The 25,506-nt window shown below is 37.4% G+C and overlaps 1 protein-coding gene and 1 pseudogene across 1 annotated transcript; both read right to left on the bottom strand.

Moving 5' to 3' along the window:
* Positions 1-8,964: 8,964 nt before the first annotated feature.
* On the bottom strand, positions 8,965-10,793 carry LOC106763464. Its single transcript, XM_014647653.1, has 4 exons — positions 10,314-10,793; positions 9,974-10,197; positions 9,636-9,893; positions 8,965-9,535 (listed from the first exon to the last, which is right to left on the bottom strand). The coding sequence occupies exons 1-4, from the start codon at positions 10,791-10,793 to the stop codon at positions 8,965-8,967; spliced, it is 1,533 nt and encodes a 510-aa protein (XP_014503139.1).
* Positions 10,794-13,342: 2,549 nt separating this feature from the next.
* On the bottom strand, positions 13,343-17,968 carry LOC106763463 (annotated as a pseudogene).
* Between the last annotated feature and the right edge of the window lie 7,538 nt (positions 17,969-25,506).

The raw sequence follows: 25,506 nt of genomic DNA, 5'->3' as shown, positions 1-25,506 counted from the left end.
AGAAGCCATCCCGTGTGCACCACCTTTCCAATATGCCATATGCTTACTAAAATTAAAGATGCCCCTACTTTAAAAGTGGAAACCGTAACTCTAGCAAATCCAGAAAATAAAATTAAATAACCGTGCTGCTTCCTTCTTCCAAATCACCTTTTCACAATTTCTAAACCCAAACCAAATGAAATGTGCCCCAGCCAAATTCTAAGAGCGTTCCAGATCACAAAGGAAAGAAAAAGTAAATGCTTTTCTTCATTCAACCAAATGCCACTAACGTGAATACAAGGATGAACTCAAAGGAAATGCTTCAGCTTTTTCACAAAATAAAAAGGAAAAGGTAAATGAGCTTCATCATTCCATTCATCCAAAGTCAAAAAACAAGAACATGATTTTCAAAGAAAGATGGGAAACGTTCCAGCACACTCACTTACGTTGTAGCAGCCAAATTACTTAAGTGTGACGACTGCCTTCAATTCTAGGACCGTGTGTCCTCCAAAAAAAATGGGGTAGGGTCCACCCAAAACCCTAGGTGTCAAGTGTCATCTATTCTAACAATTTGGGCCTAAACTATTTTTCCAAAAATTGGCCCAATGTTTACAAGTTTAATTAAAACTATCTAGACTACTAAGTTTCAAAGTAATTAAATTTTGAAATGTCCATGTGAAGAGTCTTGACTTATTTGATAGCACTCCAAATGTCCCAAATTGAATTTCTAAAATTTTCCCTGAAAATAATAATGCAAATAATTAGCTCAAAATATTCAAATTAATTAAAATTAGAATTTCCGGTCAAATTAAGCACTATTAGCGGAAACGGGAAAATACCGGACAATTAAGCACAATTCCCTGATTAAATTCGATACAATAAGCTAAGTTAAATCAATAAAATATTGACTCATCATGTACCTTCTTAGTATCCTTCAGTAGAGATACTCAATCATCTAGCATCCATAAGAAGATGTTATGCCTTAGCAGGCTCATAACCCAATAAAACAATGTTCCAAAGTATTTAAAAATTACATCACCAAAATAAAAAAAAAATCAATGAAATTACTGGGGTGCCTCCGAACAAGCGCTCTATAAACGTCATTAGCTTGAGCCAATAAAGCTCAAGTTCCATCTTCAATGCTGGTGTTTCTCTTGATTTCATCACACCAACTCATCAACTGCTTCCAATCCACCTTTTTGACTCGTCTAGAATATGGAGCTTCAATCTCTATCACTTCATTCTCTTTGAAATCTTTCACAACCCATAACTTGTTCTTGAATCTCACAGGGGTGCCAAGTTTAAGTTGTTCATCTTTGGAGTCATGATGAATCTTCCTTCCTTTGTCATCTTTTTCTTCTTCCCTAACTTGATATAAGAAACAATTCTTACCTTTGTTAACCGGCCTTAAAGCTTTAAGGCTAGTCACTGGCGCATCCTCACATGCAACTTTATGAATGGTTTTCTTTTCTTGAATCTGCTTATTATTGAAGTCATCAAAATCACCTCCTCTTCTTGGTATTTAAGCACTATCAACCCATCATCCATATTGATGATCACCTTTTCCGTTTTCATGAACGACGTTCTAAGAATAATTGGGATCTCCTTGTCCTCGTCCATCTCTATCACCACAAAGTCAACCAGGAATTTAAGTTTCTCAACTCGAATCACAGTATCCTCTGCCACACCATAAGGTTTCTTACGTGATCCATCCACTATTAGCAAAGAAATCTTTGTCGACTTCACGTTAAGACCACCAATCTTCTTGATCATAGATAGGGGCATCAAATGAATGCTTGACCCTAAATCAATTAGGGTTTTCCCTATTCTCACATTCCCAATGACGCAAGGAATGGTAAAACTTCCTGGATCCTTGATAACGGTTTAAAAACCATTATTATTTTACTTAAATTTGACACTAAACACACCCTTTATGACTTAGAAACTAGCTTGAAATCATGCATTTTGCTTAATTTAGAGAATAAGAGAGTCAAAGGAGGTTTTCTTGGTTTTATGCTTTGTTTTCCTTGTTTTGGCAGGAATTAACATGAGTAGGATGAAAGAAAGTGAAGTAGTAAGGAGATGGACTCAAGAAAAGATGGAAAAGTGCACAAAGGAAGAATCGCAACCACTGCTGAGCGCTAGTTCACTGCTGAGCGCCAGTTTCGCTGTGGAGATCTTTGTCAAATGCTTAAGCGCCAACGTTGAGGGGAGAATTTAAGTATCACGCCCACCGCTGAGCACTACTTTGCCGCTGAGCGGCAGCCTCTTCAGTGAATCTACTGTCAAACGCCTGGGCGAATGCTGAGTGTTAATCTTGAGTGTCGCACCTACCGTTGAGCGCCAGTCTCTTGGGCCTAAGTTATTTTCTACCGATTTTAATAAACTATAAATACATTTGCAAAAACAGACTCTTTACCCCTTGGAGGCGGATTTTGGATGCGAAAGCTCCAATCTACAAGTTCTAGGGTTTTATCTTTCATTCCTTTCATTAATTTCATCTAGTTTCACCATGTCCATGGTGAACTAAACCTCCATTATTGTTGGGGAAACAATGTAATCCTTTGAAACTCTCATGTATTGAATTGTTTTGTCAATCTATATGTTTTACTTCATTAATTGTTAGTGTTTTTCCTCTATTCTCTATGCATGCTTTGTTTAACTCATTCAATAGCGTGATCTTTGATTTCGTTGATATGGACACATACGGGGAAATCTAGACATGGGGGAATTCTCTCGGGATCAATATTACCTAGACACAGGGATAAGAGGATCGATTGCCTTAAGCTTTTTTGCGAATGTAATGCATGATCAATTACTAGGGAGACAAGACATTGTAAACTAGTAATTAAGAGTAGACTCTATTCACCGAGACATCAGGTTTAGGGTAAATTACAAAGTGACATTAACATTAATGAAGGAGTAAAATTCGTAAATACATGAGATTGGATTAGGATAAGTCGGAAGCCCAACAACATAATTCATCCACACTATTCACCTGCGTATTTTCTTTGATCAATTGATCAACCTTTGCATGCATTTTTAATTTTCGTTATTCAAGTCTTAAATAATCAACAAACCACATGAACGTCTAGGCCAATGAGTCTCTATGGAAAACGACACTTGGTCTTACCGTTTATATTACTTGATACGATTCGGTACACTTGCCAAAGTCCTAACAATCCTTCACTTTTGGAGGACGTGATTTCTTCAAGAAGACACTGCAACTACCCTGTTCAACAATAGTTTCCTCACCTAGATATATCGTCTTTTCAAAGAAACTTTTCAAAAGTCTTGCATACACAGGAACCTATTGCAATACATCAGTCAAAGGAATTTTAATCTCTAATTTCGTGAAGATTTCTCTAAATCAATTCAATTGTTTCTCTTTATCATTATTTTCACTCTCCTCAGGAAGAATATTTTCTATTTTCTCTATTTTTTTTCTCTCCCCTCTTCTTCTCTTCTTTTTTCATCTCACCCTCACATATACTCTCTTCTTTTTTCTCTCTCTTCTCTAACTCAATTCTATTTTCTTTCTCTTCCACTCCCTCACCAACTATACTTATTATGGCTTTACACTCTTCCAAAGGGTTAACCTCAGTATTAGCCCCAAATTGCTTTTCTACTTTGTCCTCCATCCTCTTGGCCAGTTGGTGAACTTGCATCTCCAAATTTCTGATGGCAGCTTTAGTGCTCTTATTACCTTGGCGGAATTGGAATTGATTGCCCATGTAATTGAATTCCTCTTCAGCCTCCACTGGATAAGCACATTGACCTTTGATATGATCACCACCACATAATTCATAGAGTTGTTGTTGAACCTGTGAAACGTTTTTCATCTCCTTTGGCAACTGAGCGAGTGTCTTTGTCAAATTCTCTAGATGTTGAGTTATGATCTTATTTTGTTCAAGCAAGGCATCTTGAGGCTGTAATTGTAGAACTCCCTTTTGTTGAAGTGCAGCTCCTCTTTCACTGTGCATCTCGTTATCATTAGTGTTGCAAAACAGGTGAGCTTCGTTTCAACACCAAGAAGGGGGGTGAATTGGTGAGGTTTTAAAATCAGAGTCTTTTTAAAATCTTTTTGACAAAGTATAAAGCTTTACAAAGTTTCTTGAATCACAAGGAATGAAAATTTCAGTTGCAGTGGAAAATACTAGTTGACTACAAAAGTAGTAAAGTCGACTGAATGTAAAAGAGTAAGGATAGAAGATTCAAACGCATATTTTTATACTGGTTCGGCCTTAAGGCCTACATCCAGTGTCCTTCCACAATCCGGAAGCAAATCCACTATAATGGTCAAGTTTTTTTCAACAAGGCTTTTATAGAGATCTCCACGTCAAAAATATAAAGCACTTCTTTAAGCCTCTAACCAAAATATAGGCAATACACACAACAAAAATCTGCAGCAAGATATCCCCTCTTCTGCAATCTTCAACCCACTTTGAACAATTCTCAAAGTGTCCAAACTCCACGAGTCAAGCCCCTGTAATCACAACAGGAACAACAACAATCTTTACAAAGATTGATGGAAATCTTGATCAACAGATGAGCACCGCAATGTGCAGAGTATGATCAGCTAGTAAGCACAAAAATCTTTCTCCTTCAAAGAACCTTTTCAAAGATAGATCACCACAGTCTTCTTGATGAGTTCGTGGAGGAAATTCTCAGAGATCACGATCTGTAAATCACAAACGAAAGTGTTAGATATTCCAAAGTCTCTATGATCCATTGAGGCACGTCTATTTATAGTTTTCTATAAATTAGACTCTTTTGTAGTCGACTAAGCTACTAATAGAGTCGACTGTCCTCAGACGAATATAACAGTTAAGTCAAATAGCAGCGGTCAACAACTAACAAATTGATTTTGAAATTAATACAATTGACTATCATCAATGCAATAACTAACTTTTGAAATATAGTCGTTACTGTTCACATTCATAACAAAATTTCAAACAAATCAACTAAGTTGGATCCACTGGGCATGTAGTCGACTTAGGCATGTCAGCTTAGTTGGAAAAACTTTTCAATGCAAAATCACTCACATCACTGCTTTTGAAAGTTTGTGCATAGTCACGAGTTCTAATCTACTTTCTTCATAATGAAGTCGACTCAAAACTAGCAGTCATGCCACACAATATAAGTTCATAAAAGTGCATGTGGTTTTCTCATCAAAAACATATGTAATGCAATCACAGGTGATATATCCGAAATAAGCTTAGTACGTATGCATTCATATATCAAAATCAACACAAAACATGTTCAATAAGATATCAATCAATATGCAACAAAACTTGTAACACATAACAAAACATGTGTTATTAATAATGTGTTGTCATCATCAAAAACCAGAGTGATTAAAGCACTGTGAGATTAAGGTTAACTAAAACATTGCTTCCCTTATCAACAATCTCAACAATTATTAGCCATATTGTCAATCAATTCAAAGGCTTCCTCTGGAGTCTTGCACTCGATATTACCTCCAACTGAGGCATCTAACACTAGTTTCGTCTGAGAGTGAAGGCCTCCGAGGAATAAAAGGACTACTAATGCTTCATCAAAGGCATGCATAGGTGCCTTCTTGAGTAGGCTTTTGCATCTCTCCCATGCTTGACCTAGAGTTTCTTCCATGCCCTGCCTAAAAGAAGAAATTTCTTGCCTACTTTTGTTGATTTTAGACTGTGGGAAGTACTTGTTTAGAAACTTTGAAACCACAACTTCCGAGTTAGTAAAGCTATCCTTTGGGAAAGAGTTCAACCATAGCTTAGCATTGCCTCCCAATGAGAAAGGAAACAAAGTAAGCTCTATAGCTTCATCCGGCACACAATTGATCTTCACAGTGTTGCAAATCTTGTTGAATGTGGTCAGATGTTCATATGGACTTTCATGAGACAGTCCATTGAATTGGTTGTTCTTCACCACATGTATCAACGCCAAATTCACCTCCATGTTTGTAGCATTCACCCTTGGCCTTGCAATGCTATTAAAGTGATGAGGGTTAACAACAGTGGTGTGATCCGCCAGAGTGCATCTACCATTGTTCTCTCTAGCCATCTCTTTAGTGCTCTGGTCGAATTCTTGTGGTGAGGGTTGTAAAAGTCTTTCTGGAGAAGGGAATAATTCTCTAGATGTTTTGTTTCTCCTTCTCCTTCGAGTTTCACTCAATCCTTCAAGAAGAGGTTCTGAATTTTTCTTGATCCTAGTTCGAATTGTATCCTGCATACACAAGAAAACCAAACCCTCAAAAGCAATTGTTAGAACAAAACAAAAACAAAAATAAAAAAATCAAGTCAAAGTTAATCAATAATCACACGAATGAAATAGTTAAACCATGAGTCCCCGACAATGACGCCAAAAACTTGTTAAGACTCCGGCAAGTGTACTAAATCGTATCAAGTAATGTAAATGGTAAGACCAAGTATCGTTTTCCCTAGAGACTCATTAGCCTAAACAGTCATGTGATTTGTTAATTATTTAAGACTTGAGAACGAAAACCATTGTGTTTATAATGCAAAACGTAAATATGAATGCAAGTGTTGATCAATTGACCAAAAGAAGGCACAGGTGAATGATGTATGCATTAGTTATGTTGTTGGGGTTTCCGACTTATCCTATCCACTTTCATGTATTTATGAATTTGACACCTTCATTAATGTTAATGCCACTTTGTAATTTACTTTAAACCTGATGTCTCAGTGAAGAAAGCCTACTCTTAATTACTAGTTCAGAATGTCTTGTATCCCTAGCAACTAATGATACATTACATTTGCACATAAGCTTAAAGCCAACCAATCCTCTGTTAAGTCTCTGGCAAGTGTGCCAGATCGTTATCAAGTAATATAAATGGGTAAGTCCAAGTATCGTTTCCCAAAGGACACTTAGGCCTTACTTTTGATGTAAACTAATCGCGTAAGACTTGGGAAAAGAATTAAGTTGAGGTTTGTATGCAAAGAACAAAAGTAAACATGAAAATGCAATGATTCAATTGGCTTAAAGAAAAATGGATGAATGAAGTTGTTGGGGTTTACAATTTCATCTTATCCACACTCACATATCTACTCTTCTTATTCAATTTGCTTATTTATCATATTGTCATGCAAACTTTCTTAGTCTACCCTTGACCCAATCCCTTGGTGAAAAGAGCCTATTACTAATTACCAACTTGTTATCCTTAGCCTCACCTAGTAATAAATAATGCATGATAAACGGAAGAAAAATACAATTGATTGTCCTACCCCTATCCCTAGGCTGTATTAGCATAATCAAGGAATTCTCCCCAATTCATGACATTGCCGTACGTCCCCATATCAATAAAGACAAACAACATTTACCGAATGAGTTAAACGATAAAAGCATTAAGCAAACGTAAAGAACCCAACAAATGATAAATCAAGCATATGCAAGCATATAAAATAAAGGTTAAAACCCTCTTTTGGTCCTCATATTTGTATGAGAATCTCAATTTGGTCATCATATTTTTTTTTGTCTCAATTGGGTCCTATAACTTGTAAAAATGAGGCAATTAAGCCATCTCCGTTAACTAATGACTAACTCCGTCTGTTACTGATGAGTTGTAATTTTTTGTAGCTGTCGTGGCAATATGTATTAATTTATATGGGTATTGGTTGCCTTCCACATGGCAAAGACGTGTTATGCTCTTAGCCCTAACACTTAACATGCCCTAACACTTATAAAGTTTGAAGCAACCCTAACACTTAACATCCTCACAGATTTCTGGAAGCAACATTGTCAATTTTGGAAGAAGTGTTCAGTCGAGGTGACGAAATGTCTGGATCGTCTTCTTCTTGCAAATGCACGGGTTGGGGCTTTCAACAAAGTTCTAGTGGTGGAAGCATGTTGGGAGCAAAACCCACTTGCTATTGTGGTTCGAAAGTAGTGTTCCGCATTGCCAAAACCCCTAAGAATAAGGGCAAACGATTTTGGGGTTGCCCTCACTTTAAGGTAATTTGTTGATTTCATTTGTGTGAATTTTGATTTCGTTGATGAGTGGGTGTGTTTTCTTCTTCTACAAGGTGGGAGCGAAGATATGGGTGGATGCAACTTCTTTATGTGGTGCAATGAAGAAGTCATTGATGAACGAAATGTGGTGATTCTTGAATAAAGGAGTGCAAGTGCGAGAAACGACGAAGTGGGTAGAAGTATGATGAAGATGGAAGAAAGAGATGTTGAAAAGCTGAAAGTAGCTTCTTTGGAGAAAAGTCTCATTATTTTGGAGAAGGGCATGAAGGTGTTAATTGGATGATGTTTGTTACATGTCTGTTTAATGTAATTGTGATTTCAATGTTGATGAAAGTAGGTTGACTTCTTAGGAGGTTGATGAAAGTATGTTGATGAAAGTAGGTTCATGAAAGTAGGTTCATGAAAGTAGGTTGATGAAAGTATGTAATCCAATTTCATATTAACAACAACTAATTTCATATTCATAAAAGGTCCCTTGCTTAATTTCGTGTTATAAAAGGTCCCTTTCGATTTCTTTAATTTGATATGGGTTGTACAGAAATTTCAATAGCCAGGCAAAAAACACACAATCTGTGATATTTTATGACACAAGTAGGTTGCTAAATTTTGACAAAGATTGTGATAATGATTTGTGATGTTTATCTATAAAACTGTTGTCAGCTTATTTCAACATGTTCAAGATAAGGTAATGAAGACATCAAACCACCAAGCACTTCAATTCTGAGCAAGCACCAATGAATTAAAAATAACATTGAGAAAGGAAAATGAAAGAGTTTCTTTATAACATATTAACGAGTACTTTTTGTGTTCCCAATAGAGTCAATCCACAAACTAAGGCTATTAATGGATGTGGACCCTTAAACAGACACATTGTCTTAATCAGTACACCAAAGACACCTGATAACACTAATAATCAAAATGACCTGATAGCAACATTGTTTTAATCAGTACACCAAAACGAACTGACATTACATTCAAAAGATGAAACCAAAAAAAGATGAAATTTCATTCTTCAGCAGGTTGATCAGTAGGTTGCTCAGCAGGAGGTACTGTCACTTGTGGTGTTGGATCAATAGGTTGCTCAATAGGTTGCTCAGCAGGAGTTTGGTCAGCTGGAAGATCTGATGTTGATAGTCGTTGTGGACAAGATCTTTTGTTGTGTCCAAGTTGTTTGCAAACAGCACATGCTTTTTTGCTCACACCCTTTCTTAATTGAGTATCATTCTTCTTCAACTCCCAACTCTCTAGCCTTCTTTTTTGCTTGGGCCTGCTAGGCATTGTTCTCTTCTTTGGGGTTAAGACATCTGGATATGAAATTTTCTCCCAGAGAACTTGACCATTGATAGGGTAGACGATGGAGTTGTAGGTCTCTTCATACGTAGACTTCCTATAGTAAGTACCAATATAGTCTTCTGCATTTACATTCAAGAACTTCATTGCAGTGATGGCATGAGTGCAAGTAATAACAGTAAGTAACCATTTTCTACAACTGCATTCATTCTTGTCAAGGTTGACAACAAATTGCTCCCCAAATTGTGAAATGTGGATGATTTCAAATAACTGATTTGATGACCATCTGTCATGGGTAGAAAGTTATAAACAAAGTTAGAAACAAAGTTAGAACCAAAGTAAACAAAGATGACCATGTATAAAGTTAATTGTAGTATTAAACTTACCTTGGTAACCAATATCTGATTAACCATGATTGCTTTCGAAATCTGTTGAGAACCTTAGGGCACACACTACCTTGATATAGTGTCATCTTCGTCTTGTTCTTAGCCCATCTCTTCATGATGTAAACCCTAATCTCTTCCAACATGGTGATAATTGGTTTAGTCCTAGTGTGAACTAGCACACTGTTGAATCCCTCGCACATGTTGTTGACAAGAGTGTCACATTGTGATCTAGAAGTGAATCTAGATCTTGACCAATATCTAGGAGTAACAATATATGTCAAACTAAATATAAATGTCTAAGTACAAGAATAATAACATAAAGTAAATTGAATACATACCTTGGTGCAATTGCAATCAAATACTTAAACGCTTCTAAATTGATGTCTTTGATTTTCATCATTTCAGCCTCCCATAGTTGTGGATATGTGGCTGTTGCTGCTGTCCACATCAAACGTTTAAGGTCTTTTCCAGGAAATTGCTTTCTAAAGTTTGAGTACATATGTCTAACACAAAATCGTTGTTCTACCCCAGGTAGAAGTGCATCAATGGCTGTTAACAGACCCTACAAGTTCAAATAATGAAGTCAGATAAGGTTTATGTGAAATAGCTTGTAATAAAGCTTTGTTAGGGTTGACTGACCTTTTGTTGGTCTGAAATAAATGTACATGCTCCACATACAGCTTCCCCACCAAGATCCCCAATGAGCAGGTCCAAGAACCAAGTCCATGAGTCTTTGTTTTCTACCTCAACAACAGCATATGCAATGGGCAAAATTTGTTCATTTGCATCTCTTCCCACAGTTGTTAGTAATTCCCCTCCATACTTGCCTTTGAGAAAGCATCCATCCAACCCAATGACGGGTCTACAACTAATGAAACTATCTTTGCATGCTTTCAAGCATACATAAATTCTGTTGAAGATACACTCCCCATTACTATTTTCAACCTTTATTTTGACTGTTGAGCTTGGATTTGCCCTGAGAAGCTCATGCCCATAATCATGGATTCTTCTATATTGTTCCTTGAATGAACCATCAACATTATCTTTTGCCATGGCACTTGCCCTATTTCTAGAGATTCCAACATTCCATTTCCTACTGACTTTATCCCTAATGTCCACGACTTTCATGTTAGGGTTCTCTCTAATAGCTTTTTCCATCCTTTTACTCAACTACTTAGAAGTGATCAACTTCACATTAAAATCTCTACTACAAGTGTGTTCATCAATCACTTTTCTTAGCTGCCATGACTTGGAACCAGAATTAAAGGCACAGTAAGCATACCATTTGCATTTACTATTGCCCCCAACACATTTAACACTAACCCTCTTCTTGTCATTCTTTAAGAATTTTAAATTTCGACCATTACTTAGTGCATATGTCCCAATGGCCTCTGTGAATTCCTTTTTCTCAGTAAAATAAGTTCCAACTTCCCACTTATATTCTCCCAAACTTTTAGGCATGCTAAATGTGGGGAACATAGTTCTAGGAATGAAGCTTTCATCCTCACTATCTGGACCACTATCCAACTCCTCCGACACCCACTCATTGTCAGATATACCACGTACATCATTCATGTCATCATTACCACTTGTCCATGAACTGCAGGGTTGTTCTTCACTCACATTTCTTTTACAACTACCAATGTTATCACACTGAATGGTCACATCAACTAGACTTTCTTCACTACTAGACTCATCTAAATTTTCATCCTCATCATCTTCTATATTTTCATCGTCATCCTCATCTTCTTCTACGTCTTCTAGCTCGAAATCATCTACATCATGCACCTCAACCTCCTCCAATTGTGTTAAACCTTCAGCCTCACCCTCAACCTCACACTCAACCTCACACTCAACCTCTCTCTCAACCTCTCTCTCAACTTCTCCCTCAGCAGGACCCTCTTCCAATTGTGTTAAACCTTCACCCTCACACTTTCTCTCAAACTCTATCTCAGCCACTCTCTCAACCTCTCTCTCAACCTCTCTAGAAAGTTCTCCCTCATCAGGACCCTCCTCCAATTATGTTATAACTTCAGCCTCACCCTCAACCTCACACTCAGTCTCTCTCTCAACCTGTCCCTCAGCAAGACCTTCAACCAGACTCTCATCCTCACCCTCAAACTTTCCCTCACCATGACCATTCTCCATTTCTGTTCGAACTTGAACGTCACCCTCACCCTCCACTTGTGTTGCAACATCAACTTCATCATTAACAGCACCATCAACCCATTCAATCATTTCAATTATTTCTGGTTCATTCCTATTATGAACAACGTACAAATGAAATTCATCATTTAACATTGCAATATTAACCATATGCAAAGCACCCCTATCATCAGTCAATAATTCCAACCTCTCTGGCACCACTGACTGACCTCCTAAACCGTACCATAGTTTTTTAATGTCTGTATGACCTAACTCTTTCACTGATGCTATTATTCCAAAATAGCAGAAGAGGTCTGGATCACAAGACCATTGGGTGGTTATCTCTCCATCAAATTTTAAATTACCATTATCATCACTAACAAAATGTCTTGTATGATGGACCACTACTTTAATACGGTCATCCATGGTATATTATATCTGAAGCACAACACCTGTACATTGGGGGGAAAAATATTATGAAGGGGACGGGATAAACTAAGGAACTCTAACACATGAAGGGGACAGGGGATAAAGTAACATCCCCACTAAGGAAACACTGGTCCAGCAAAAGGGGACCACTACTTTTAAAGAAATAATAGGGGTCCAGCAAAAGGTCCAATTTTTGGGACCACGACACTGCACACATCGACCACGACACTGTACACATCAACACACCTACTGCAATTTTTGGGACCACTTCTTTTAAACAAATCACAGAAATCCAAAGCATCAACACACCATAAACGATACCCATCACAAAACAACAAAGCAACAACATACGAAACATATTCTAACATAAACACGACAACAACATATCAAAAACGGGACCACAATAAACGCAGTACATATTCGTAAACATTAGAAAGAGGAAACTTACCTTCACTGACGTCCAAGGTCAATTCGTTGCGTCCACGAGCACGTGATGGTCTTCGTCTTGCACTTAGAAGTTCCACGAACAAATGGATACATCAAGGCTTGATGTATGCTTGAAGATCCATGAGTGAGGTGCCAGGTAGAAGAGATTTCAGCAGTGCAAATGAATGGAACAGTACCGGTGGTTCTGCAGTTCGGATTCAGAGCAGAATCCAGATCTGGAACGGAGTATTTGGCATGGTGCAGCGGATGAAGGTGTTTGACAATGGTGGACTGGAATGGAGGTTAGCTTGAAGAGGTGTTTACAACTCAAAAGGCTTCCACAAGAGGAAGAAAGTTCCAATGGAGAAACAAGCAATGAGGTGACTCTCGGACATGAGAAAGTGTCTATGCATTTCAGCAGAGTTTCTCTAATATCATCCAAAAGTGTATTACAAGGGTTGCATTAGAGGTTTTATAGGATAACCTCTCGGCAATGCAAAGAAGAACGTGACTCTAAGAAATGTGGATCTAATTCAACGTGTACAACCATGTGCTACATGTGATGCCCTTCTAGAAGGCTTATTCTAGCATGTGAAAAATACAATCTATGCTAATTGGCACGTGATACATGTGTATACACTTATGCAACTCCTATGTCGTGCCACACATGTGGAAATGATGTGTTTCTAGCCCTTTCCTTCTTTGGATCATCTTGGCTCTTGATCCTTATCTCCTGGCTTCCATTCAAGACATGTAAAAAATATATGACCTTCTGGTGCTGGCTTGTTAAGTTCCTGTTGTAGTTGCCGAGCCATCTGTCGTGTTATAGGACCTGGATGCAGCCTGCTAGGACCCCGCGTATCATCCCCTCCTTCTTGAGAAGGATTTGTCCTTAAATCCAGAGAAACATCCTCTACCTCAGAATCATAGCCTGCAAAAGGTCTAAGGTCAGATACATTAAAAGTAGAATGGACTCCATACTCTGGTGGAAGCTCTATTTGATAAGCATTGTTACTTATCCTCCGCACAACTCTAAAAGGTCCATCTCCTCGAGGATTAAGTTTGGATTTTCTTAATTAAGGAAACCTTTCCTTTCTAAGATGAATCCAAACATTTTTTTGCCTTTATTGTGTGTCTTGGAATATTTCTCATTTTGTTGTTGAATTTGAACTCTTACCCTTTGATGTAAATCTTTGATAAACTTAGATTTGGATACCCCTTCTTGATTAACAAAGTCAACAGAAGTTGGAAGAGGTATTAAATCCATAGGAGTCAAAGGGTTGAATCCATAAACAACTTCAAAAGGAGAAAGTTTAGTAGTTCCATGAACTACTCTATTGTAGGCAAACTCTACATGAGGAAGATACTCATCCCAAGATTTGTGATTTCCTTTTAGGACTACCCTTAATAATGTGGAGAAAGATCTATTTACTACTTCAGTTTGACCATCTGTTTGAGGATGGCAAGTAGTAGAAAAAGATAACTTAGTCCCCAATCGAGACCATAAGGTTCTCCAAAAGTGACTAAGAAATTTAGTGTCTCTATCCGAGATGATGACTTTGGGTGGACCATGAAGTTTCACCACATCTCTAAAGAATAGCTTTGCAATGTTGCTTGCATCATCTATTTTGTGGCAAGTTATAAAATGAGCCATTTTGCTAAATCTGTCCACTACCACAAATATAGAATCAAAACCCCTAGCAGTTTTGGGAAGTCCTAATACAAAATCCATACTAATTTCTTCCCAAGGGGTTGACGCAACATGCAAAGGAGTGTAAAGTCCACGAGGCATTGATTTAGATTTTGATTCCAAGCAAGTAATACACTTAAAACAATGCCTTTGAACATCCCTTCTCATGTGAGGCCAAAAGAATTTTTCCTTTAACATGCCAAGAGTCTTTTCTACCCCAAAATGTCNCATTANNCCTCCCTCATGTGTCTCCTTGACAAGGAGTTTCCTATGTGATCCTTGAGGAATACAAATTTTTCCTTGTTTAAAAAGATACCCCTCTCTCACATAAAAACCTCCTTGAGATTTGTTGAGACATTCCTCATACATATGAGAAAATTTAGGATCTTGTGAGTACAACTTAGTGATGTTATCAAACCCAAGAATTTGAGCTTCCAATGTGGCTAAAAGATTAATTTTTCTTGATAAAGCATCTGCCACCACATTGGATTTTCCTTTCTTGTATTTGATAACATAAGAGAATTGTTCAATGAATTCTAACCACTTAGCATGCCTCTTTTGCAACTTGTGTTGACTCTTCAAATATTTGAGTGATTCATGATCACTATGAATGATAAAATCCTTGGAAACAAGGTAATGTTCCCAAGTTTGAAGAGCCCGCACAAGAGCATAAAGTTCCTTATCATAGGTGGGATAGTTACAAGAAGCCCCATGAAGTTTTTCACTAAAGTAGGCAATGAGATGGCCTTCTTGTAATAATACCGCACCTATTCCATGTCCTGAAGCATCACATTCTAACTCAAAAGTTTTTGAAAATTTGGGGAGAGCTAGAATGGGTGCTTGGGTGAGCTTTTCTTTGAGTAGCTCAAAAGCCTTTTGTTGCTTGTCTCCCCAAATGAATGTAACATCCTTTTTCACCAACTCATTGAGGGGTGAAGCTAAACTAGAGAAGTTAGGCACAAATTTTCTATAAAAACTTGCCAAGCCATGAAAACTCCTAACTTTTCCTACATTCTTTGGAGGAGGCCAATCTTGAATAGCCTTTATTTTCTCAGGGTCAACATGAACCCCTTTTTTATTGACCACAAAGCCTAGGAAAAGGACACTATCAACACAAAAAGTGCATTTGTCAAGATTTGCAAACAATTTGTTGGTTCTAAGAATTGTTAAAACAACTCTCAATTGTTTTTCATGATTATGCAAATCTTGACTATAGACCAAAATGTCATCAAAATAAACAACTACAAACTTCCCAATGCAATCCCTTAGAAAATGATTCATAAGTCTCATGAATGTACTTGGAGCATTTGTAAGACCAAAAGGCATCACTAGCCACTCATACAATCCAAACTTAGTCTTAAAAGCAGTTTTGCATTCATCTCCTTCTTTAATTCGAATTTGATGATATCCACTCTTAAGATCTATTTTTGAGAAAATTTGAGCCCCATGTAATTCATCCAACATATCATCAAGCCTAGGGATGGGATGTCTGTACTTTATTGTGATGTTGTTGATAGCCCTACAATCACAAAACATGCGCCACTTTCCATCCTTCTTTGGTACCAACAATACAGGTACAACGCATGGACTTAAACTCTTTTGAACCAAGCCCTTATCTAGCAACTCTTGAACTTGGGACTCAATCTCTTTTGTTTCTTGGGGATTAGTCCTATAGGCAGGCCTATTAGGAAGAGTTGCCCCTGGAATGAAATCAATTTGATGTTCTATCCCTCTTATAGGTGGAAGCCCAATTAGAATTTCTTTGGGAAATAGATCATCAAATTCCTTCAAAAGTTTTTGTATTGGAAGAGATAGAGTAGAAGTCTTAGAATCACTAGATGTGCATGTAAGTGTTCCTTGAAAAAGAAGGAGGTATGAAGGTTGCTCAACTTGAAGTGTATTGATTAAAGTCTTTTTGTTTAAAAGGACTTCATGTTGAGTAACCTTGGATGGAACACTAGACTCACAACCCTATTTCTTTTGTTTTGATCCTTTTTTTTCTCTTTTGTTCCTTTTCTTGATCCCTTGTGGACTTCATTTGTGCTTGATCCTGAGCCACATGGGCAGGAGTCAAAGGATGAAGCACAAACTTCTTATCCTTTTGATGCACTGTGATGGTATTGGTTAGAGCATGGTGAATAGTATTATGATCAAATTGCCATGGCCTCCCCAATAATACATGGCAAGCTTCCATGGGAACTACATCACAAAAAACTTCATCTTTGAAGTTCCCTATGGAAAATGGCAACTTTACTTGAGTCTTGACTGTGATATTCCCATCTTCATTTAGCCAATGAAGTTTGTAAGGTTTAGGATGGGGTATGACAACAAAATTCAACTTTTCAACCAATCTTGTACTACAACAATTGCAACAAGAACCACTATCAACAATGAGAGAACAATGATTTTCTTGAATTTTGCATCTTGTATGAAAGATGTTCTCTCTTTGTGGTAGATGTTCAAGACTTGGTTGACTACTAAGCACCCTTCTCACCATGAGAAGTTGTCCATCATCCGCATACACTTCCTCTTTTTTTTCTGTCTCGCCCTCACTTTCACTAGTAGGGGTGTCACTTTCACTACTATAAATGTCCTTTCCTTTTAAAATGATGTTTCTTTTAGTAGGACATTGAGTAGCTACATGACCCCTTCCTAGGCACTTGAAACATTTGATTTCACTTGTTCTAGGGTGTGAAGAGAACTCATGTTTGGGTTTCTCAACAATTTTGGCTAGAGTTTTAAATGACTCTTTTTCTTTAAAACTTCTCCTTTCAAAAGGTTGAACTTGAGCTCTCTTGTGAGAGGATTTTCTCAAATTTTGTTGTTCTACCTTGATACACATTTGGACAAGACTATCCAAATCTATATAAGGTAAAAGTTCAACCTTATCTCTAATTTCATAATTGAGCCCACTCAAAAATCTAGCAATTGTGAGTTCATCTATTTCTTCTATCCTTGCCCTTATCATATACAACTCCATCTTTTGTCTATATTGTTCTACAAACATAGAATTTTGTTGGAGTCTTTGGAGCTTGTCCATAAGCTCCCTATGGTAGTAAGAAGGAATGTGTCTCCTTCTAAGGGCAGTGATCAAGTCATTCCAATATCTTATTGGAGGATTTTGGTGACGCCTTCTTTCTTCTACTATGGCAGTCCACCAATACATGGCATACCCTTGAAAGCTAAGGGTAGCTAAAGGAACCTTTCTCTCTTCACTTACTTGGTGGCAAGCAAAAAGTTGCTCCACCTTCATTTCCCAATCTAGAAAGGCTTCAACATCATCTTTTCCATGAAAATGAGGCAAGTTTACATTGAGTTCTCTAGGGGGAGGAGGTTCTTGAATTTCCCTCCTATGTCTTCTAAACGAAGAATAGTCCCCATCATAATCTCCCATTCTAAAATTCTCTACCTCATGGTGAGAATCCCCACTCCTACTTCCCCTCATTCTCCCTTGCTCATCTCTCATGACTCTCAACTCATCTTGAATTATGGTGATTTGCCTTTCCCTATCTTGTTGAGCATAATCCATTTTTCTTTCAGTGTCAATTCTCCATTGAGTTAGCTCTCTAAGTTGTTTGGAAATATCTTTGAGAGTAACTTGTTCCTCATAATCACTAACTCTTGGAGATTGATGCTTTAACATTTTGTGATTCTAAAAGTTTTCTAGTGTTACAACTTACTTTGATTTCACCCAAGAACAAGTTCCAGGTAAGGGAGGTGAACCACTAAGGTTGCTTAAGTACCAAGCCTTTTCCTTGCCAAAAATGTTCGAGGCTACTTACTTAGTAGTTGTTACTCCAAGATTACTTCTAAGATCACAAAAGAAGACTCTAAAACAAAGCAAAGAAGTAGGACTCTAAAAGAGATCCCTAGACGAAAACTGAAAGCAAATGGTAAATTGAAAGAAACTTAAGGACAATGGAAATGTAAAGGTGAGGTCTCCTAGGTGAGGCTTAGACTTTGGATCTAAGACACACTCACCGTCTACCAATTTTTAGGTTATGAGACTTTAAGTCAAGTTAGCAAATGAGGGAAGAACACTTATGAGCTCTTCCACTTCACTTGCTTGAAATGGCCCTTTACAAACAAAGAACAAATGAACTTTTACAAGAAAGAACTATATGAAATGGAAAGGAAATGAATTGGCAAAAGGAGTAAATGATGTATGCAGCTCTAGCTTCTCAGAAACAGTAAGTGAATTGATTCAATTCACACTAAACTCTCAGCTGCAAGTGATTGAACTCTGCTCAAACTGCTACTGCATTAAACAGAAAATTCTACTGCTGCATAATCCAGAAAAATTCTGCTACTGTATTTGGGCACGTGTTTCCTGATCCAAGAGCCACTTTCATACACTTGTTTCTCAACAATGAACTTCCTTTGATGCTCCCTCTTGTAATAAACAATCTAAGCTATAGATCACCTATGCAGCAACACCAATTAGCATTTGTATAAACTGCAACACTGCCAGTAATTTGCAACCAGAATGACAGCAACACAATGCCTTTTATCAAACAGGTTGTGTGTAGAATGGCCAATAACTCAAAAAAAATCAACTAATCGGGTAGAAAGCAAGGAGGCACGTCAAAATGAGCTTAAGAATGGCTCTAGAGCAGATTAGAAAAGCAATAAAAGACCAGAATTGTAAATTGGATTTGAAATAATGATGCAAAGAAATTGATTCAAACTGTTTGTAGAATTGCCACAGAGAATTAGCAATTTTCTACTGCATAATTGGTTTAATCCAGCTAAATCCGAAATGGAAATTAAGATGTATTGGTTCCTGCAGCCTTTTACTTTGCTTTCAACTCTTTTTGAATATTCAATTTATATTTTATGAACCAAGGCTCTTACTACATCTTCAATTTCATTCAATCAATCAAATCCAATTTTAAAAAAAAATGAAACAGAACGTGTGCTCACTGTACTGTCACAACTTTTGACTCAAATTCAGCAAGTCACATATGCAAATTTTGCAGAACAGCAATTGGTATATTCAGTCAGTTGCAAGAATATTTGAATGACTAAATCAAACTTGTTTGACCACAATTACATCCAAAATTCCAAGTGTATCAAATTTGGACTATCACAGTTCTGCTACCAGCATTTTTTTAAGCAACTAGACTAGCCAAATTTTGCAATCAAAGCTAATTCAACTTGAACACATAGAAACTGAACTTAATACAGTCAAAGAAAGTTGCTCTAAGTGGCAGAAAGTATTTTAGATGATTGGCAATGATCTAAATGCTCAATCAAAGTAACACGCAAAAGTTGACTCCAAAAAAAATGGCAGATCGGTTTACTGCCAGTAACAATTTCAAATGGACTTTCCAGTAGTGTGACCAGATTAAATGCAAGACAAATTCATGCTCAGTCAATATGCATACTGATTCAGATCTAATTAAGCATGTATTCTGAGTCAAACAGCAGAGTATATAAGATTTTGTTAATGAAACAGTAACAAATACTGCTGAAACAGAATCAACAGAAATAGAATTTTAGCACCAAAACCAGATCTGAGATGGATGGCACAATTTAAACACCTGAGCTCCTCATAGAACCAGACATTGCTCTTAATCGGTGCAATACATGTCCATTTTACTCCAATCTCAACTAGGTAAAACTTGGTTTCAAACCAGATTTGATGACAGAAAAATAAAAAATAAGTGGACATGACCGTGACATACATGTAAGATGCTCAAACTAAAAAACTCAAAAAGAAACAAAGATTAACCGAATGAAAATGTAAAAGACTCAAGCAAAACACAACTAGTATCCAAGAAGACTCAAAACAGAACCTAATCCATAGCAAATGATTAAACAGAACGAAAACAGAATCAAACAACAATGCAGGATTTTGTTGACAGAATGGAAATGAAGGAAATGACACTTATCTCACGGTTCTAGCTTGAACCTTGCTCTGAATACCACTTGATACATCAAGGCTTGATGTATGCTTGAAGATCCATGAGTGAGGTGCCAGGTAGAAGAGATTCCAGCAGTGCAAATGAATGGAACAGTACCGGTGGCTCTGCAGTTCGGATTCAGAGTAGAATACAGATCTGGAACAGAGTATTTGGCATGGTGCAGCGGATGAAGGTGTTTGACAATGGTGGACTGGAATGGAGGTTAGCTTGAAGAGGTGTTTACAACTCAGAAGGCTTCCACAAGTGGAAGAAAGTTGCAATGGAGAAGCAAGCAATGAGGTGACTCTCGGACATGAGAAAGTGTCTATGCATTTCAACAGAGTTTCTCTAATATCATCCAAAAGTGTATTACAAGGGCTACCTTAGAGGTTTTATAGGATAACCTCTCGGCAATGCATAGAAGAACGTGACTTCAAGAAATGTGGATCTAATTCCACGTGTACAACCATGTGCTACATGTGATGCCCTTCTAGAAGGCTTATTCTAGCATGTGAAAAATACAATCTATGCTAAGTGGCACGTGATACATGTGTATACACTTATGCAACTGCTATGTCGTGCCACACATGTGGAAATTATGTGCTTCTAGCCCTTTCCTTCTTTGGACCATCTTGGCTCTTGATCCTGATCTCCTGGCTTTCATTCAAGACATGTAAAAAATATCTGACCTTCTGGTGCTGGCTTGTTAAGTTCCTGTTGTAGTTGCCGAGCCATCTGTCGTGTTATAAGACTTGGATGCAGCCTGCTAGGACCCCGCGTATCATTGCGAGCCCTAATTCTGATTGTTTTCTGATTTCCCAAATTCCCAATTACTTAAATCCCTAATACCCCACTTATTGTTTTCTGATTCAATAAAAAAACCCCAATTATAAAACCATATTCCACGTCACAACCTTTATTTTTTACTCTAAAATCCACGTCATTAAATCATTATAAGTCAGCTAATTCTCTGTGCACCACGTCATCAATAACAGACAGAGTTAGTCAATAGTTAATGGAGATGGCTTAATTGCCTCATTTTTACAAGTTATAGGACCCAATTGAGACAAAAAAAAATGATGGCCAAATTGAGATTCTCATACAAATATGAGGACCAAAAGAGGGTTTTAACCTAAAATAAATAAGAATTTGGATATATGAGAGTTTCAAAAGATTACATTGTTCCCCAACAACCTAGGGTTTAGTTTACCATAATCATGGTGAATCTATATGAAATACAATGGAAGAATGGAATAAATAACCCTAAATTTGGTAGATTGGAGCCTAAGCATCCAAGGAACCTCCTCCAAGGCGTGTGGAATAGCTCTGGAGTTTCTCTCTGCCAAAAGAATATGTTTTGATTCGCACTGGGGCTATATATAAGCCCAAAAAGATAACAGAAAGATTACAGAATCTAGCTAATAAAAACAGGCGCCTAAGTTTACCGCTCAGCGGTTTTCCTCTAGCCGTTTGGACCGCTCAGTGGTCAGTTTTGTCGCTGAGCAGTTTCCCTCTAATCGCTCTGGACGCTCAGCGGTCCATTCTGGCGCTCAACGATTCACTTGACCCTTCTTTTCATCCTTTCTCTTCCTGTTCACGGGTCTAAGTCCACCTTACTTTACTTCCATCTTCAATTCACCTTAAAACCCTGCAAAACAATGTAGAAACAAGCATGATATCTCTAAAACCAACTTTTGACTCTCACAAGATTCAATTAAGTGTTTTACTTGATTTTAAGCTCATTCTAAGCCATAAAGGGTGTGGTTTGATATCAAATTTAAGTATGAAAATAACGGTTTTTAAATTGTTATCATCCTCCTATCCCTATGTCTAGGTAATATTGCTTTCGGGAGAATTTCCCCAGTTCTAGATTTCCCGGTATGTGCACATATCAACAAAATCAAAGATCATGCAATTGAATGACTTAAACAAAGCATGTAAAGAGCAAAGATGAAACACCTTAATAATTAATGAAGTAAAGCATATATAATAAAAATCAATTCAATACATGAGAGTTTCAAAGGATTACATTGTTTCCTCAACAACAATGGAGGTGTAGTTCACCATAGACATGGTGAAAAGAGTGTTTATGCGCCTCTTTCTGTTAAAAGATAAACCCTCTAGGTCGACTAAACCCTTATATAGTTTATTAAAATAATAGAAAATTGGCCCAGGCCCACGCTGATGGCGCTCAGCGCTAAATTGACGCTCAGTGGTAGGTGTGGCACTTAGAATGTCGCTTGACAGTGTAGCCCAGGCGTGAGACAGAGAACTCATCAATAAGTTTGGCGCTTAGCGGCAAAGTGGCGCTCAGTGGTGGGTGCGACACTTGTATTTGGACCTCAGCGATGTCGCTAAAGTGCCAAAAAGTGGACTCAACAGCAGACTTGGCACTCAACGGCAAAGTGGCGCTGAGCGGTGGCTGCGATTCTTCTTTTGTGCTCTTTCTCTGCTTTCCTGAGTCCAACATTTTGCTACTTCAAATTCTTTCATCCAATTCCTCTTAATTCCTTCCAAAATAAGGAAAACCAAGCGTAAAACCAATACTACCACCTTCAACTCTCTTATTATCTCAACTGAAGCAAAAACATGATTTCAAGCTAATTTCTAAGTCATATAAAGTGTTTTTAGTATCAAAATTAAGTATAAAAATAACGGTATTTCAACTGTTATCATACTGGAAACATGATCATCTACTTCTCTCAATCTTATGAAGATTGTGGTTGCCCTATTGTGATTACAGGAAGAGAACGTGCTGCATTCTGGGAAACTTTGAGGATTGTTCAAAGTTGACAAAGACTGCAGGAGAGGGGATATCATGCTGCTATTCTTTGGGTGTTGTATGCCTATATTTTGGTTAGACGGTTAAAGAAGCGTTTTATATTTTGACGTGGAGGTCTCCATAGAAACCTTGTTGTAAAAACGTTGACCATTATAGTGCATTTGCTTCCAGGTACAGGAGAGACACTGGATGTAGGCAGTTTGGCCGAACCAGTATAAAAATAGTGTTTGAATTTTCTATCCCTAAGCTCTTTACTTTCAATGTTGACTTTATTTTCAGCATAGTCAACTATTTTTCGCTGCAATGATTTATCTTTTTCCTTGAGATTCAAGAAAATTTTGCAAGTTTTGTACTTTGCGAAAAAGATTTTAAAAAGACTTTGATTTTTAATTTACACCAATTCACCCCCCTCTTGGTGTTGAAACGAAGCCATTCATTTTCTACATTTGGCACCAGAGCTGGTTTTCATAAGATTTTTGAAAAATTAGTTGACTACATTTTTATTTGAATCGACTATATTCTTGGAAATGGCTTCTAGTTTTCAAACCTTTGGTGAAGGTGCATCTACAAACAGACCACCACTGTTTGCAGGTGAAAACTATCCTTTTTGGAAAATTTGTGTGAAAATTTTTCTTGAATCCGTGGATAGAGGTATTTGGGATGCAACAATAAATGGTCCCTTTGAGCCAACTCATATGGTCAATGGAAAAACTGTTTTGAAAAATTTTTCTGAGTGGTCTCAAGATGAAAATCGAAAAGCACAGTATGATGTTAAAGCACGAAATATTATTGCCTCTGCATTAACTGTTGATGACTTTTTCAGGATATCTCAATGCAAAACTGCTTAGGAAATGTGGGATGTCTTGGAAGTCACACATGAAGGCACTGATGAGGTTAAAAGAACCAGAAAGAATTCTATCATACAAGAGTACGAACTTTTCAGAATGAGGACTAGTGAAACAATATATGAGGTTCAGAAAAGGTTCACTCACATTGTTAACCATTTAATGGCTCTTGGAAAATTTTTTGACAAAGAGGAGATCAACATCATGATTCTCAAAAGTCTGAACAGAAATTGGCAACCAAAAGTCACTACAATCTCTGAATCCAAGCATCTTACTAGCTTGAACATGGCTACCTTGTTCGGGAAGCTAAGAGAGCATGAAATTGAACTTGGAAGATTGAAAGATGAGGAAGATATTGAAGAAAAGAAATCCATAGCATTGAAAGCTATCAACAAGAAAGCCTCAAAGATTGCATAATCAAAGGATGATTCGGATACTGAAGTGGACAATAATGAACTGATGTCTATGGTGGTAAGGAAATTCAATCTATTTATGAAGAATAATAGTCAACTTACTAACCAAGAAAGCTTTCAGATCAAATGCAATTCAATCTTATGAATGCGGAAAAGAAGGACACATCAAGCTGGATTGTCCAGATCTGAAGTTGAAGCAGAAAGCCAACAAAAGGTTTCCTTAGGACAAAAATAGAAAGCAAAAAGGTGCTTACATTGCTTGGGAGAACAGTGATTCAGAATCCTTAAGTGATGAAGATCTTGATCGAGAGGAGGAATCAAACATATGCTTCATGGCTGGAACATCACTAACAGATTATGAGAGTGATACAGAGTTCGAGAAAAAACCTATTGAAGTGAAGTACAACCTGTTGCTGGATGCATTTCAAGAGATACATGCTGAAGCATTGCGACTGCAATATAAGGTTAATCGACTCAACTCTGAGAGAAAATATTATGAGTATAGAATTAATAATCTTGTCAATGATAATTAAAAATTGCAAAAAAAGTTAGATGCTGCTTTCTTATCTGCTAAAACAATAATTACTAAGACTATTACAGTTGAAAAGAAATGTGAAAAGTGTCCTGCTCATGTTGAACAAATAAATTACTTAACTAGTACGCTAGCTAAGTTCACACAGGGTAGAAATAATTTGAATGTTATTTTAAAGTCTTCAGGTAGAGCAATATATAGACAAGGAATTGGATATAAAGCTCAATCTAATAAGACAAATACAAAGAAGTTTACTGAATTGAGTAAACCTGTTAAACATGCTTGCTTTTATTGCAATAACATTGGTCATACTGTTAGAAATTGTTTTTAGAGAAAGGTCGGTGTTCCTAAAGGCTTATTGATGAAGGTTGAAAAACAGTTATTTTCATATGTCAATTTGGACCAAATTACACCCTTTACTACTCGGAATGAGCTTAGAATCAAGCAAAACTCAATAAATGAGTCTGAAGAGAGTCAAAAGCTGCTTTTAGCGATTTTATGCTTGTTTTGCATTGTTTTTAAGCTAATTTGAGAAAAGTAGAGAATGGAGTTGAAGATACAGGTCGTTGACTCAAGAAAAGAGCAAAAAAATGAAGATTTGAAGAGTCGACGCAGGACGAGGAGAAGGCATGGCGATTGACGTTGGGCGGACCTGAGGCGGTGGCGATTGTCGCCGGGCGGTAGGGCGATTTGTGGCAAACTG

Source organism: Vigna radiata, chromosome 6 (assembly GCF_000741045.1).
Source record: "Vigna radiata var. radiata cultivar VC1973A chromosome 6, Vradiata_ver6, whole genome shotgun sequence".
Classification (NCBI taxonomy): Eukaryota; Viridiplantae; Streptophyta; class Magnoliopsida; order Fabales; family Fabaceae; genus Vigna; species Vigna radiata.
Note: the sequence above shows the minus strand (reverse complement) of the source record. Positions and strands in the feature narration are given on the sequence as shown.

Bases quoted from the DNA above. Each gene is read 5' to 3' on its own strand.
- LOC106763464 (XM_014647653.1), bottom strand. From the start codon at position 10,793: ATGGAAAAAGCTATTAGAGAGAACCCTAACATGAAAGTCGTGGACATT. The intron at 9,894-9,973 runs GTATGTATTCAA...TGTTACTCCTAG, and splicing joins TTGATTGCAATTGCACCAAG to ATATTGGTCAAGATCTAGAT. The intron at 9,536-9,635 runs GTAAGTTTAATA...TACCCATGACAG, and splicing joins ATCAGATATTGGTTACCAAG to ATGGTCATCAAATCAGTTAT.